Below are 15,705 nucleotides of genomic sequence, written 5' to 3' on the forward strand. Positions count from 1 at the left end.
CACAACCAGACCTAAACGCCTCGCTTCTAATAAAGTTAAAAAAAGGCAGAACCGACGACACCGTTGTTGAGGCCAATGATATCAATATCATCGGCGTATGCCAGCAGCTGTACACTCTTATAGAATATTGTACTTTCTCTATTTGTATTGTTCGTATTAGTAATAGATTGAAGAAGTCACCCGATGTGGAGTATCCTTTTCTGAAACCTCGATTGGTATCGAACGGCTCGAAGAGGTATTGCTCAACGTCAGCTTACACAGCCATAGCTTTGCGGGGACACAAGATTCAGACATAACAGCATAGAGGCAGTTCCTTTTCGTGCAGTCGTATTAGGCCTTGAAATCGACGAAGAGGTGGCGGGTGTTTTCCAAGATTTGGCGCAGGGTAAAAATCTGGTCGATAGTAGATTTTCCATGTCCAAAGCCTGATTAATAAAGGTCAATCAGTTTGTTGACTATGGGCTTCAGTCCTTATATGGGATATTAAGGAGGCTTATCCCACGGTAATTGACGAAGATTGTGGGGTCACCTTTTTATGGATTGGGCACAGCACACTTAGGTTCAAATCGTCAGACATGCTTTCATCCGACCATATCTTGCAAAGAAGTTGATGCATGCACCTAGGCAGTTTTTCGTCGCCGTATTTGAATAGCTCGGTCGGTAATTGTTATACTCCTACCGCCTGAAGAGTTAAATGCTCTTCGAACCTCATCACAGTTGGGCAGTGGAAAATCCATTCCATTGTCCTCGATTGGGGAATCGGTTCACCATCTCCACTTTCACTGTCGTTCAGGAGGATGGAGAAGCAAGTGAGGATCACGATGAAGCAAATTTCGTATGACACGATGAACACATATGACAATTCAATCTTTCAGCAATCTATCTAGATGTTATTCGAACGACTTTATTTTACCATCATAGGCTGTAAGATGCCTTCTAGGACGTGGCGCATCCTCAAGGACGAAATTGGCGGAACAAAATTTTATAAACCTCTTTTGGCATCGGCGTGCAGTCAACACATCTTCTCCGTACTAATCACATAATTTCTGCCCTGCTTTTTAATAATTACAGAGTAAAATATGCCGAAAATGCTGTTGACAAAAACTGTTCCAAAAAATTAAGAAATTAGTTTTACAAACAAGCCTTACAATACAGCTGTTCAAATATATAACGGTAAAGCGGTTAAGTTTGAAATTGGCTGCGGAAAAATTCAATAAGATCAGCTGTTGTCGGCAAAAAGAAATACTTAGTGAACGGCCCTATACAAACGTATGTCTTTTATTTCATGAGGGCAATCGAAAAAACATTCTTCTTCTTCTTTACTAGATTAAAAACCGCTTACGCGGATATAGCCAAGTTAACAACAGCGCGCCAGTCGTTTCTTCTTTTCGCAAGGTGGTGCCACTTGGAGATTTTAAGCGAAGCCAGTTCCTTCTCCAACTGCTCTTTCCTTTGCTTCCCCCGTTGGGTATTGCGTCGAATACTTTCGTAGTCGCTGTCTGTTAATTCGCTGAACTATGTTAATGTCGTCGTATATCTCGCACAGCTCATTGTGCGATCGAATGCGATATTTCCCGTAGCCAATGCGCAAAGGACCATAAATCTTTCGCAGAATTTTTCTCTCGAAAACTCGCAACGTCGACTCATCAGTTGTTGTCATCGTCCATGCCTTTGCACCATATAGCAGGATAGCAATAATGAGTGAAATACTTAGTACGAAATGGCACCTGTTGGCAAGAGATACCCTGCGTTGGATTTCGATGCTGACGTTGTTATTAGTGTTGATGCTGGTTTCAAGATAGACGAAATAAACTACGACTTTGAAGTTGTGACTGTCAACAGTGGGTGCTGAGTCGCGAGTGCGACGACTGTTTGTTTGAACTAACGGCGTGGGTGTTGAGGTCAATGATATCAATATCATCGGCATACGCCAGCAGCGGTCAATTGACTGGGCCATTTCGTGAGATAACACGTTCACAAAACTTGACGCCACCGGACCATAAACCGCACCAAACCGTAATTTTTCGAGATTCGTTTTTGTTTCATTTAAAAAAAAAATTGTAGCGCTTTTATTGGAAAACCCGCTCTTAAAGTTGAGGCCACTGACTCCGAATTTCGGTGATACATTTTAACAATTTCGACTCGTTTGTTTTTTTTTAAATTGAATGAGCTTATGTATGAACTATAAATAATTAAGTTAATAAAATAATAAATATGATATCAATATATCAAAGTTTCACCGAATACTTAATGTTGAATTTTTAGGAAATATTTCGAATATCAAATTTTCAAAATAATATGTTAAAATTTAAATTATTTAAGAGATTGGCAAACAGCCACAGTACGAAAACACAGCTATTGTAAATTCTTTTTAATGGAAACGTAATTAATATATGATCTGGTAACACTACGTGTTATGTCAAATTTTTGTTTTCTTTTTCAAGTGCATCAATTGGATTGAATATAATTGAGAAATTGTTTATAAGAAGAATACGAAATTGCCATCAAAGTGAGTAAATTTCATACTTATAACAATTATTTATTATAGTTCTATCTTATTTGCTTGTATAAATATAAAATACAAACGGTAATAATACTTCCAAATGCTAAATCGTTAGACGAAAAATCCGTCAAGTCGATAAAAATACAAATATGATTGCAAAAACAATGCACTTTCTACATTGCAGGAGATATTATTGTTATAGTTTTCTTTCGTTATCTCTTGATAATTCCGCTAAATGTTATAAAATTAATTTAAAAAAATAAACAATGTGGACAATATTGTATAAAAAAGTTGTGCACTAAGCATTTTTGAATATGCTAACTAACAAAACAACTACCAAATAGATTCCAAAAAGGAGTGTTTTATCCTTGTTGTATTTTATTTAAAACAAAATAATTCAATTTTTGATTTTAAGATGTTATGTTAGTTAGTTAGTTAATGTGCCAAAATTGTTAAACTGAAAAAGAACTTTTGTTTTGGAAGCGATACATATAACGAAATGGCTCAATTTCCTTACTTGATTTCTGCTTTTAGGCGGAAGTTCCGTTTTATCATGCCTGTCGTACTAATTATCATTAGGCCGTGCTTGTATTTGCCCTAATTATATTTCGTCAGTATTCTTTAAAACTCTTTGGAAAATGTTTTATAACTGTGCAAAAAATTTTTTCATATCTACACTTTTCGTAAGTGAATAGAAGTGAAGGAGTGTAGCCATACCATACTATACTATATACAAGTATACGACATACTCTAAATATGTTCATACCGTATAATATAACATAAAATTACTATTAATTATTATATTTATATTATTATAATTATTTTTATTATAAATGTATGTATAAGTTTGTTTCATTGTATCATATGCATACATAAAGATATTAGAAAGCACGTAGGATACTTGATAAAAAAAAATATATATATATATTTCTATATATATATATATATGTATATATATATATTTTAAGGATTGAAAAAAAATCACTTTTGGCTGATTATATTATTTGTAAACAATCGTGGAAAATGAAAAAAAAAAAAACAAATACATTTTATCAAAACATGCCACGAAAGCATAAATCAAATTCGTTCAGGAGATTATCGTGGGCCCGTTCCGAAGAAGATGTTCGAAATCAAGAATATTCAGTTCACGGAGAGCTGAGAAGACAACAGCAAATGGAACAATAATTTTGTATTGAAAACAGCAGAAATAAGTAATCGGAAGCAAGTTCATGTAGAAAACAAAGCTGAGCAACTGACAGCTAGAAGTGCGATAGAAACGTAAAAACATTGGCGAGAAGCATTATTATTCCATATATGCCGGCTAGACCGGATTGGTATCTCTTTAACGATACTGAATTATAATGTGTTTGGTCAATTGAATATTTTATTAATTTTTTAATTATTATAGTCTCAATAGATGGTAAAGTTTCACTACATGCCTTGGTGTACCAGAAGAGCCTTTAAAAAGTTTGTACTCAAGTGTTGCAAATGAGACAAGCAATTTATAAATAAGATCAAAAAATGTAACCCTTGCTTTCATGTGACACTCTTTGGAGTGCCCGAAGTCATAAAACTGTCAGTTTTTTCACCAACATTTGATGATTATATGTATTGAAAATGATGTTGTACCTTTTCCAGAAGATAAATAAGAGCATAAATTTCTGCAGCTGTATTTTATGGGTGCACCGGCCGGAAAACTTACAAAATAGTATACAAAACTATCTGACAATAATATAATATAACCGTGCACATTGGCCGGTCCCACCGTTTGTTGATGTTTATTAAATACAATCTAATAACTAGACAGAAAGGTGGTAACCAGACATTGAAAACTTTGGATTCTTATAGCGACAAAAACGTTTTCGCCTTTATTCGTAAATAAAATTTTCACTGTATTGAATAATTTAGCCGGATGCACTAGTTAAAATATAAATTAAATAAATTGTTAAAAAACGTTTTATTTTGGTTTTTTTTTTGGAACTTCGTAGACACATGTTTCGAATTTGGAGGCTAACGGTAAAAAAACCTTTATAATTATGTCTCAATCTATCGAAAAAAATGCCCTCCATAAAAGATAAAATATAAATAAAAATTATTTGTTTTAATTATAATAACTGGGTTTTAACCACTAGTTTTATAAACATTTGTTTATGAATCAAAAATTTTGACTCAAAATTCGCAACTATTTTTAAATGACTACCTAATTTTGGGCATATTCATTAGATAATATTTATATAGATTAAAAGGCCGCTAATTTTTTGTTTCAAATAAGCCATCGTGGGCTGGAATCGTCGAGGAAACGCGAGCCCATTTCTTCGAGTCGGGGGTTGTTCAGAACGCTGTAACTCATGTTCTACTCAATATTTTTAGTTTCAAAATTATATTTACACTATACAAATATATGTTAATAAATAATAATAAACTTAAAGCACCATATGTTTACTGGTCCTAGAAAAAATACCTAAGTAACAGGCCGGCCGTCACGTGGGATAGCCCCAAACGTATTGTAAGAGTTCACAGTTTTAGGTTACCACGGCATGCTTAATTCTACTTTAAATGGTTTGTTCATATTTTTTCTTCATGGCATTTTATTTCATCACTATACGTTGTAAATTCACATACATACTATATATTTCATCATAAGTATATATGTATGTGTGTTTACCTTTATAAGCGTATTTCTGCAACTTGAACTTTGTTGCATCATTATTTAGCATACAATGATATATAAACGATGCACTAGAATGCCGGCCTTTCCAGTTTGCATTCAACCGCACAATGAGTACTACCTTTACGTCAGTTGATAGCAATTTGTTGTTGAATTTGGATTTTGGGTGAGATTTTGCAGTCATATAGGGATATTGTATATTTAAAAAATTTAAAACTTATATGTAGTATATTACTTGGAACAAATATTTACATAGCATATTCATATTATTTCCGGTCTTTTATATTTTTATTAACAGATAAACCTTATAAAAAGTTTGTAACAAGGCAATGCAGTTGGATGAGTTCAATGTCTACAGTTTTTCTAGGAAAAAATAAAAGTCGAATATAACTTCGAAATAATTTAGGCAACTATGAGTGGAAGCAGTCTTCTAACACAAGAAGATGACAGCAGTGCTGTTATTAATGAGTTCCAGCGTCTGCATAGTCCTAAAGTTGATTATTCCAGTATTTGTGGGAAGAAAGTCTTGGTAAGTCCAACAGAAGTACAGTTCGAACTGCTAAAAAAGAGGCTAGAAGAGCGCACAGAAGACTGTCGTGGTGAAACAATATATGAAATCGGTATAGGGGAAGGTAAAATTGAATATTTATGACTTAAGTGTAATTGTCGTATCATAATATCGTTACGGTTACGCAGATGGCAGCGACAATGGCTTGGATGAGGACGAGTATCGCGCTTCGGTCGCTACATTGCAATCGTTAGCCACAACAATCGATTCTGATGTAGTGTTACTGAGGCAGAGAAAAGTTGAAAAGGGATTAGCAGGCCAGTATTTGATAAGAAAACGTGTCGATACTTCAGATTTCATGGAAATTCGGTAGTAAAACAAATATGTCTCTAAATTTATATATATGTACATTAGCGTGTCCGTTATTTCCCAAGATATTATTTTTTTGCTGAAGCTCTTTGAATCTTTGGTTTATTTCTTTTGGTTGGTTTTTGAACGTAAAAAAATTAATGCAAAAGAGCAAAGAAATTAAAATAAAATAGGCACGATTTAAATAAATATAAATAAAAATAAAGAGCTTGTTTACGTTGGATAACTTTTTTAAGGTGAAATTCAAAACTTTAAGGGGCTTAATAAGTAAAAAAAAAAAACAAAAGCAACTTGGGGGAAATGACAGACACTAACGTACATGTAATGAACTTATCCTATTTGGAATGAATTTGTATTTAAACAACTATTTTGAACGTTTGTTTAGTGTTGCTGTGGTTGGAAATGTGGATGCAGGAAAATCTACTTTGCTCGGAGTTCTAACGCATGGTGAATTAGATAATGGGCGTGGGCATGCTCGCCAGCGATTATTTCGGCACAAACACGAAATGGAAACTGGACGCACTAGTTCTGTGGGGAATGATATATTAGGTATGCTAACTATTAACATCATCAAATTACGTCTATGCGATCTGCTTACCCTTCTTAGAAAAAATGTTTATTTTATAGCTTAAGCGAGTGTTTGATGAATTACTATACTTTATTCCTTAGGATTCGATAGTGTTGGGAATGTAGTTAACAAGCCCGATCATGGCACTCTTGACTGGGTTAAGATTTGTGAAAAATCCGCCAAAGTTATTACTTTTATTGATTTGGCGGGGCATGAACGCTATTTGAAAACGACAGTATTTGGTATGACAGGACATGCCCCGGATTTTGGAATGCTAATGGTAATTCATCTAATAGTAATGTATTGAGCTTTCAGTTTTATTTTATTCTTTCAGATCGGCGCCAATGCTGGTATTGTTGGTATGACAAAAGAGCATTTGGGATTGGCATTAGCATTGTCGGTACCAGTATTTGTGGTCGTTACAAAAATTGATATGTGCCCTCCTAATGTTTTACAAGATAACTTAAAATTGCTTTTTAAAATATTAAAGTCCCAGGGTTGTCGTAAAGTACCAGTAATGGTAAAAAGTCCAGATGATGTTGTGTTAAGTGCCACAAACTTTGTTTCTCAGCGTTTGTGTCCAATTTTTCAAGTCTCCAATGTTACTGGAGAAAATTTGGAGTTACTAAAAATGTTTTTAAATTTGTTAACAACCCGAATGACCGGGCAAGACAACTTGCCCGCAGAGTTTCAAATTGATGACACCTATTCAGTGCCTGGTGTGGGCACAGTGGTTTCTGGAACTTGCCTTCAAGGTCTAATTAAACTGAATGATACCCTTATGCTTGGACCGGACGCATTGGGAAATTTTATACCGATTGCTGTAAAAAGCATTCATCGTAAACGAATGAATGTTAAAGAAGTGCGTGGGGGTCAAACTGCTAGTTTTGCATTAAAGAAGATAAAAAGATCTCAAATACGTAAAGGAATGGTAATGAAAATGATCTAATAATGTTTGTGCTATGTTGCTAACCTAAATCTTTTAGGTAATGGTTAGTCCAGAATTAAAGCCTCAAGCATGTTGGGAGTTCGAAGGGGAAATTCTAGTTCTTCATCATCCTACAACAATATCTTCCCGTTATCAAGCCATGGTACACTGCGGAAGTATTCGACAAACAGCATCCATCATCAATATGTCTAAGGATTGTCTACGTACTGGCGACAAAGCTCATGTAAAGTTTCGTTTCATTAAACATCCAGAGTACATTCGAGTTGGGCAAAGAATGGTTTTTCGAGAAGGTCGTACTAAAGCAGTGGGGAATGTTTTGAAACCAATAACAAATTCGGTTGCTTTACAACATCGATCTAAACCGAATAAAATGCAAGGGCGCGGCCAAAGTCATAGCCAAACCAATTCAAACGCAGAACCACAAAATCAAAATCAAAACCCCAATGTTCAAGCGGCAATATTAAAAAGTGGGAAGCAATTGCAACCAACGGATATAGAAATAAATGAGATAAAACAAAGTTTTGATGGAGTGCTTGAGGCTTGTGTTGATAAACGCGATAACCGTGGTTCAAAGCACCAGAAACGCAATTCTTCCCACGCTGCAATACCAGTAAGTGGGTTAAGTATGGGAAGCTCTTTAAGTGATTTACAGACCCAAGCCAACAGCTCACACATTGCTGTCAAAAAATAAACTTACCACATCGGCTATTATTTGTATTAATTTATTTATCTCTTCATTTCAATAAAGTGGATTACATTTTTTTCTTTTTCTTAAAGACGATTGGATTTTAAAAATATAAACCGTTTTTTATATAATTGTATGAAAACAAGATAATTAAATTAAATTTGGTGAAATATGCGTTATTTTAAGGTATTTGGAAAAATTACAAGTTATGAATAAAAAAAAAATATACCTTACTACCATATTTTTTTGAATTACTGCAAATGGTGTTTTGTAGCGGTAGAAAACATTGCTGAGTAGTTTTTAAGAATGCTGTTGAGCTGACAGTTCTTGTCCGATTAAAAATCCGGTTTGATAAGTTCCAATCGAATGTGAATTTCATTATTTTACAATTCAAGTGAAATTTTTGTTGAGCATTGAATTTTGCGTTTTTATTTTAAAACTTCTGAAAGGTAATGTAAAATTTGAAGTAACAAATGAAATATACCGTAAAATAAAAGAGAAAATATCAAGGTAGTATGCCATTTTAATGAGGTACTCTGTTATATAGAATTCGAAAACGCTTGACAATGATAGGCATCATTAATACTCGAAACGGTGATTGAGTTCCATCAAAACAGTAAAAAAAGTGAGGAAATTGAATCAAGATAAGAGAAGTTGTTGATAATATCAACGTGAAAGTTAAGTTTATTAGTTTAAGTCGCACAAATCTCAAACTAGGTGTGCTCCTTATCATCGTTCGAGTACAGTTAATGAGTGATTAGCTCAAAAAGGCCAGCAATAATGCTAATGAATATATAGCGTTAGAAAAAAGTATTATAGAACTCAACTTTTTACTTTCAACCTCGCATACACATATGAATAAATATACAGTTATGGACAAAATAATAGGTGTGAGATTAGCTGGTACTGTTTTTTCGACAAATGGTGTTGTAACTGTTACTTTTTTATACCGTATTTTTACGACGAAGGCGAATGAACAGAGCGTCAGTATCAACAACTTGCATTATTATTTTGTTAATTTTTTGTTTGACTGATAAGTTATAATTGCTTCATTAAATTGAATTGGACAATAAAATAAATGTATGTAAGTAATATTTCAAAAAAATAAGTGATTCTTTCGAAGTACTTGTCATATCAATTTAATTATTGGAGCATTTGTAATTTTATATTGCCCTTGAACACAATTAACCGAAACGAAGAAATTATTTAGAAAGGGTCGTAAAAGCCACTGCACCGATGTGGAGAACAAATTCATTGGAAATATGTTAGGGTGGTCTGAAAACTTTCTAACTAATGCCCTAAAGCAAAAAAAAAAAATGAAGAGGAAACCCACGGACTAAATGGTAATCTACCGCGGCGTAAAGCCATAAAATTCCTCTTCTAAGAAAGGTCCACATACAAAAGGGAAAGGCTTTTGCCATTGAACATAAGAATTGGTACATTCCCACTGGAGAAAAAATTACGAGATATTTTATTCAGTGATGAAGTTGAGATTAATTATGGAAATGATTGTAAATGAACTGTTCGGGATACACTTAAAATACCAAAGCTCAAAATTCCGACAAAATTTAAATATGCAGCTAAATCCAAATACCGACAAATCAGAGCACCGAAAAATCAAAACACCGACAAACCAAAATGCCAACATGTGAAAAATACTTTATCTTGTCCGCACTTATTTCTATCGAAGCACAGAAAGAGAATTCTACTGACTAAGGGTTATAATCCTCAGCGTGTTCGTGGCCGGAGGGCTCGAACGAACAACGCCACCTTCTCTTGATTTGTCGGTATTTTGACAGTCGGGATTCCAAATTTCGATCCATGCTGAATAAAATTGTATAACTTATGAAATCCATGGATGATATACAAGTAATAACACCCATGGACGCAATAGAAGATAGCTTCGGTTTTCTGTTTTTATTTAGAAAATATATTTTAAATATATTATTTTGACCATAGCTATTTCTTTTTTTGAAACAAATTTCAGTTTAAATATTCGGAATGAAAGATTTCCCACATATACATACATATATGGGTTTAATAAAGTAGAGCAAAGATATAGCTACAACAAAATTGTTTTAATTGCAAATATTTCAAAGTTACTAAGTAAAAACCGTTTAACCTATTATTTTGCAAGTATATATGTACATATAATTGTTTATTAAAATGTTTGAATTTCTTTTAATTTGAATTATTTATATTTTGTTATAGTTAAACTTTGATCAGTTATGTGCTTTCAATACAGGCTTTTCTTGGCTATTATCCCACTGCAAAAATAAAATTATACAATGTTATTTAATATGCATATTTTATTATAAGCAGTATCTTTAAAAATTTCATTTTATTTAAACATTTCGTTAAGAATTTTATTTCTGTACCTACATAGATTTTCTAAAATGGTTTCTTCTTGATTTCGTCCTTCACGCCTTCAATTTCTTTCTTAAGATTGTTTTTGAAAATAGCCATGAATGACCTGTAAATATATAAAATAAAACCTTTGTCTCGAAAATTTTTAAACCTACTTGAAACGTTCTGGGGTCATGTCATGAATTCCACGCTCCTGAGCCATATTCTTAGTACGATACATTATGGATACAACCATTTGAGCAGCACGACGCATTGGATAACTCTCAGCCATCCGTTGAATTAACTGTTCATTATTAGCCAAATAACGTAGCAAGAATCGGAATACCATTGTGGATTACGTGTAAGTAATTTTTTAAAGCTGAATGTCTTTATATTTTCGAATAAGTTGTTGCTTAAGCTTTAATTGGTTTCGTAGAAGTTCTAAACGTTGAAGCTGCTCTTCTTTATTGTAGTCTATACCTGGCAACTGTTTTACTTCAGTTCTTGCAATGTCGAAACGTTTCTGCAATTCTATTATCTAATAACATAAATGTAAAATGCCGTATTTACAAATTCTTATAATACTCAATTTACTTACTTTTTGACTACACTCTTGGGATTCCCGTTGTTTGGTCGCGTTATCAAGGGGGTCCTTTTCAACACTGTTTATTTAAAAAAAAAATAGGAACATAGGAGTAATTACATAATTTCGACAAATAAAATAAATAGAGAATACGAAAACAACGTTCCTGCACACCTATTACATTAAAAACAATGTCAAAATACTTGCCAGCGAATAATTTCGTATATGACAGGTAAAATCGCTCTCAAATTTGTGCTTTGGCCTGTTGCCGGCGATGATGGGTTGGAAGCTTGTTCGGCCGCCGTGTTGTTTTCGGAAGGATTTGATGTTTGTATAAGTCCGTCTGGTGTTAAAATGGGTTTTTTATCAACAGATTGTCCACTAGGAGATAATTCCATTTTTATATTGATCTTGCTGTAAATAATGCACTATTTTGTATATAAAACATATTTCAGCAAATTCACGACTTTTACAAAGAGCAATTTTGTTTTGTTAACTGTGGTGAGCACGAATGCCAGAATAGAAAAGAATTGACGATAAATTGTCAGAATCAAACAGACAGAGAAGTTCGTAGTTGCCACTTTAATTATGATTGCCAACAGTAATTGATATCACTGCCCTCGATATTGTGAGGTTTTCCGCATGCAGAGGTGATTTCAAAAGCAAAAATGCTCACCATTACTTCACAAATTTGTGATGTCTGAAAGCAAATCTCACAATGTAAAATCTGTTGTGTTTGTTTTGTTAATTTCAATATTTTTAAAGAAATTTGCAATAATTTTATTTAAAAAGAATGAAGGAAGTATTTCATAGGCGTTATCTATAATACTATTACAATAAATATGTAACTTATGGCCTTGGTACATTTTACTTCCTTTTGAGTATGAATAAAAAGAAATATACTACATATTTATGTTTAAATAATTTGGACAAGATTTTATTTGTAAATATGTATGAAGTATGTATTATTTCATACATGTGCGAATTAAAATATATGTATGCTTAAATAATATGCTGTAATGCTGCGAATTGAGGGCATGCACCTGGAATGTCCGGTCCCTTAATTGGGAAGGTGCCGCTGCCCAGCTGGTTAATGTCCTCGTGAAAATAAAGGCCGTCCAAGAAATGCGATGGACGGCACAAGGACAGAGATGAGTAGGTCCTTGTGGCATTTACTATGGTGGCCATATAAAGGACCGCAAGTTTGGTGTGGGATTCGTGGTGGGAGAGAGATTCCGTCGCCGAGTACTGTCATTCACCCCTGCAGATAAACGTCTAGCCACAATCCGCATCAAAGCGATGTTCTTCAACATGTCGCTGATTTGTGCCCATGCCCCGACGGAAGAGAAGGACGATGTGACCCAAGATGTTGTGATAGACGGAAGACACGTCTCCAGTGTTTTAGATGTGCGCGCTCTGAGGTCCTAACATCGACTCGCACCACTATCTTGTTGCAGCCAAGATTCGCACCCGCCTCTGTGCAGCAAAAAACGCACGTCAACAAACTCAAGGAAGGTTCGACGTCGAGAAGCTGCAATCACAACAGACAGCCGAACGATTTTCTACTCGACTTGCACTCTTGCTCTCTGAGAGCACTCGTCAACAAGGGAACTGTGGGACGGAATCTCAAGCTCCTTACGTACAGCTGCAACCGAAACCATTGGTTTTCGGAAAATGCAAAAGAACAGCTGGTACGACGTGGAGTGCCGTGTCGCAGCGGAGAGAAAAGAGACTGCCTACTTCGCAACGTGACGATCGACCACAACACGTGCGGGATGGGATAGATACCGAGAGTTGAAGAGGGAAGCGAGACACATTTGCAGACAGAAAAAGAAAGAGGCCGAAATGCGTGAGTATGAAGAGCTTGATAAGCTGGCCGACAGGGGTATTGCTCGAAAATTCTACGAAAAATGCGGCGGCTTACAGAAGGTTTCAAGACCGGAGCATACTCTTGTAGAACCCCCAAAGGTGATCTAGTCACCGATGCCCAGAGCATACTTAATGTTATCAAACAAACAGTCGTCGAACTCGCGATTAGGCACCCACGTCACTATTGACAGTCATAACTTTGAAGTTGTAGATAATTTAACCCAATTTAGGAACCAGTATAACACCAACAACAATGTCAGCCTGAAAATCCAACGCAGGATTACTCTTGCCAACAGGTGCTATTTAGTACTGAGTAGGCAGTTGAGAAGTAAAGTCCTCTCTCAATGAACAAAAGCCAAATCTATAAATCACTTATTATTCCCGTCCGACTATGTGGTGCAGAGGCTTGGACGATGACAACAACCGATGAGTCAACGTTGCGAGTTTTCGAGAGAAAGGTTCTGTGAAAGATTTATGGTCCTTTGCGCGTTGGCCACTGCGAATATCGCATTCGATGGAACGATGAGCTGTACGAGATATACGACGACATTGACATAGTTCAGCGATTAAGTGACAGCGGCTAGGCTGGCTAGGTCATGTTGTCCGGATGGACGAAAACACTCCAGCTCTGAAAGTATTCGACGCAGTACCCGCCGGGGGAAGCAGAGGAAAAGGAAGACATCCACTCCGTTGGAAAAACCAGGTGGAGAAGGACCTGGCTACGCTTGGAATATCCAATTGGCGCCACGTAGCGAAAAGAAGAAACGACTGGCGCGCTGTTGTTAACTCGGCTATAATCGCGTAAGCGGTGTCTACGCCAATTAAGAAGAAGAAGATGTATATGTAATCTTTATCAAACTTTAAATTAAGGGGTCAGTAGGGTAATCTTTTTAAGATTTGTTTTTTTTTTTGCATTTTCTGTGCCCTTATACCCTTAGAACTAATGTTGAAACCCATTTTACCATTGGAATGTTTCGAAAAAGGCCCAAAAATAATAATACCGCTCGACGTTCAGAGCGCTCGGAGTGCACACCTCAAACTTAAACGCGTTTTTCTCAAAACACACTTTTTTAAACTAGCAGACATGATTCCGGTCGAACTACTCAACCGATTTGCTTGATTTTTAATGTTCACAAAACGCCTGGCTATCGTCCCTATATTTTTTTTTAGACCCTGAACAGGCTATATTAAGTTTGTCACGAAGTTTGTAACACCTAGAAGGAAGCGTCGGAGACCCTCTAAAGTATATATATATATAAATGATCAGTACGTTGAGCAGAGTCGATTTAGCCATGTCCGTCTGTCTGACTGTCCGTCTGTCCGTCCGTCTGTCTGTATATATATGAACTAGTCTCTCAGTTTTTAAGTTATCGTTTTGAAATTTTGTAAACGTCTATTTCTCTTCAAGAAGTTGCTCATTTGTCGGAACTGCCAATATCGGATCACTACAACATATAGCTGCCAAACAAACTGAACTGAACGATCGGAATCAAGTTCTTGTAGGGAAACTTTCACATTTCACAATGTATCTTCACGAAATTTGGTATAGATTATACAATGTAATTTCCGAAGAAATTGTTCAGTTCGGTTTACTATAGCATACAGCTGCCATACAAACTAAATGATCTTGCATGGGAAACTTCCTCATTTGACGATATACATATCTTCACGAAATTTGGTATGAGTTATTGTTTATAGAAATAATGTAATATCAGAAGAAATTGCTCAGATCTGATTACTATAGCATATAGCTGCTATACAAACCGAACGATCAGAATCAAGGGCTTGTATGGAAACTTTCGCATTTGACGTGGTATCTTCACGAAATTTGACACGGATTACTGCTTAAGGTAACAATATAATCTTCAAAAAAATTCCGAAAAAATTAGTTTAAGCACTCCATGATATACCTCATGATATGTGAAAAAAGTTCTATTGTAGAATACAAATTTCTACGAAAAAAAATGTCAAAAAAACAGGCCAGATTACCCTACTGACCCCTTAATAAAAATATTGTGATGGGACCGTGCCGGAAGAGATCCTTAGATTTTTTGCTATATTTCGATAGTTTATGAGTTTAAAAAGATCTCCCAAAAAGTTTTTCCAAAATTCAAATTTTTTTCAAAATTCCACAACAAAAAAATTTTTGTTTCTCTTCCTACAGTTTATCAGTTTGGTCATTTTTAATCCGCTAACTGACATATTATTGCCGATGATAAAGTTGCTAGATCGTACTCTAACAGCGGTTTTAAAGTTGATGTTTCTAAATTTTTTGGATATAAATAACTTCGAACAACGTTATCAAGAGCAACCATGAATATATTTATGATTTAGAAAGTAGTTATGAATATAAAAGATAATGAAGTATTCGTCATTGTTTTTTGTTGGATGACCACAGAGTGTAATGAGGACGACGAGGACTTAGTCTTTTTTCCTCAAATTCAAAAGGAATACATTTTTTTGGATTCATTAATGGCTTTATTTTAATGTTATTCATTTTACAAATGTTTTTAATAATTCAAATAGCAATACAAAAACTTAAACGACGCAGTCTATTATTAAAACCTTATTTTTTATTTGACAAACAGGTAATTTATATAATACCTCACAGTTACTGATTGGCACACATTAAAACGGGTATGTATGTATATTTTTCG

The 15,705-nt window shown here is 35.0% G+C and overlaps 3 protein-coding genes across 5 annotated transcripts; 1 reads left to right on the plus strand and 2 right to left on the minus strand.

The window, feature by feature from the left end:
* The first annotated feature begins 2,419 nt into the window (after positions 1–2,419).
* On the plus strand, positions 2,420–8,489 carry LOC126756553 (GTP-binding protein 1). Of its 3 annotated transcripts, none has more exons than XM_050469696.1 (7): positions 2,420–2,509; positions 5,470–5,803; positions 5,868–6,048; positions 6,434–6,597; positions 6,718–6,896; positions 6,951–7,547; positions 7,603–8,489. In XM_050469696.1, exons 2-7 carry the CDS (start codon positions 5,584–5,586, stop codon positions 8,254–8,256), a joined length of 1,995 nt encoding a protein of 664 aa, XP_050325653.1. In that variant the 5' UTR covers positions 2,420–2,509; positions 5,470–5,583; the 3' UTR covers positions 8,257–8,489. The 3 variants fall into 3 exon arrangements, with proteins under 3 accessions (XP_050325653.1, XP_050325655.1, XP_050325654.1); XM_050469698.1 differs by lacking the exon at positions 2,420–2,509 and adding an exon at positions 2,571–2,587; XM_050469697.1 differs by lacking the exon at positions 2,420–2,509 and adding an exon at positions 5,242–5,337.
* Positions 8,490–10,375: 1,886 nt separating this feature from the next.
* Positions 10,376–10,945, minus strand: LOC126756602 (protein NCBP2AS2 homolog). The gene is made up of 3 exons (XM_050469803.1): positions 10,773–10,945; positions 10,633–10,723; positions 10,376–10,517 (listed from the first exon to the last, which is right to left on the minus strand). The coding sequence occupies exons 1-2, from the start codon at positions 10,943–10,945 to the stop codon at positions 10,642–10,644; spliced, it is 255 nt and encodes an 84-aa protein (XP_050325760.1). The 3' UTR covers positions 10,376–10,517; positions 10,633–10,641.
* A 13-nt stretch (positions 10,946–10,958) lies between these two features.
* On the minus strand, positions 10,959–11,691 carry LOC126756598 (mediator of RNA polymerase II transcription subunit 9). The gene is made up of 3 exons (XM_050469794.1): positions 11,387–11,691; positions 11,195–11,258; positions 10,959–11,134 (listed from the first exon to the last, which is right to left on the minus strand). Exons 1-3 carry the CDS (start codon positions 11,575–11,577, stop codon positions 10,970–10,972), a joined length of 420 nt encoding a protein of 139 aa, XP_050325751.1. The 5' UTR covers positions 11,578–11,691; the 3' UTR covers positions 10,959–10,969.
* Between the last annotated feature and the right edge of the window lie 4,014 nt (positions 11,692–15,705).

Source organism: Bactrocera neohumeralis, chromosome 4, assembly GCF_024586455.1.
Source record: "Bactrocera neohumeralis isolate Rockhampton chromosome 4, APGP_CSIRO_Bneo_wtdbg2-racon-allhic-juicebox.fasta_v2, whole genome shotgun sequence".
Taxonomy (NCBI): domain Eukaryota; kingdom Metazoa; phylum Arthropoda; class Insecta; order Diptera; family Tephritidae; genus Bactrocera; species Bactrocera neohumeralis.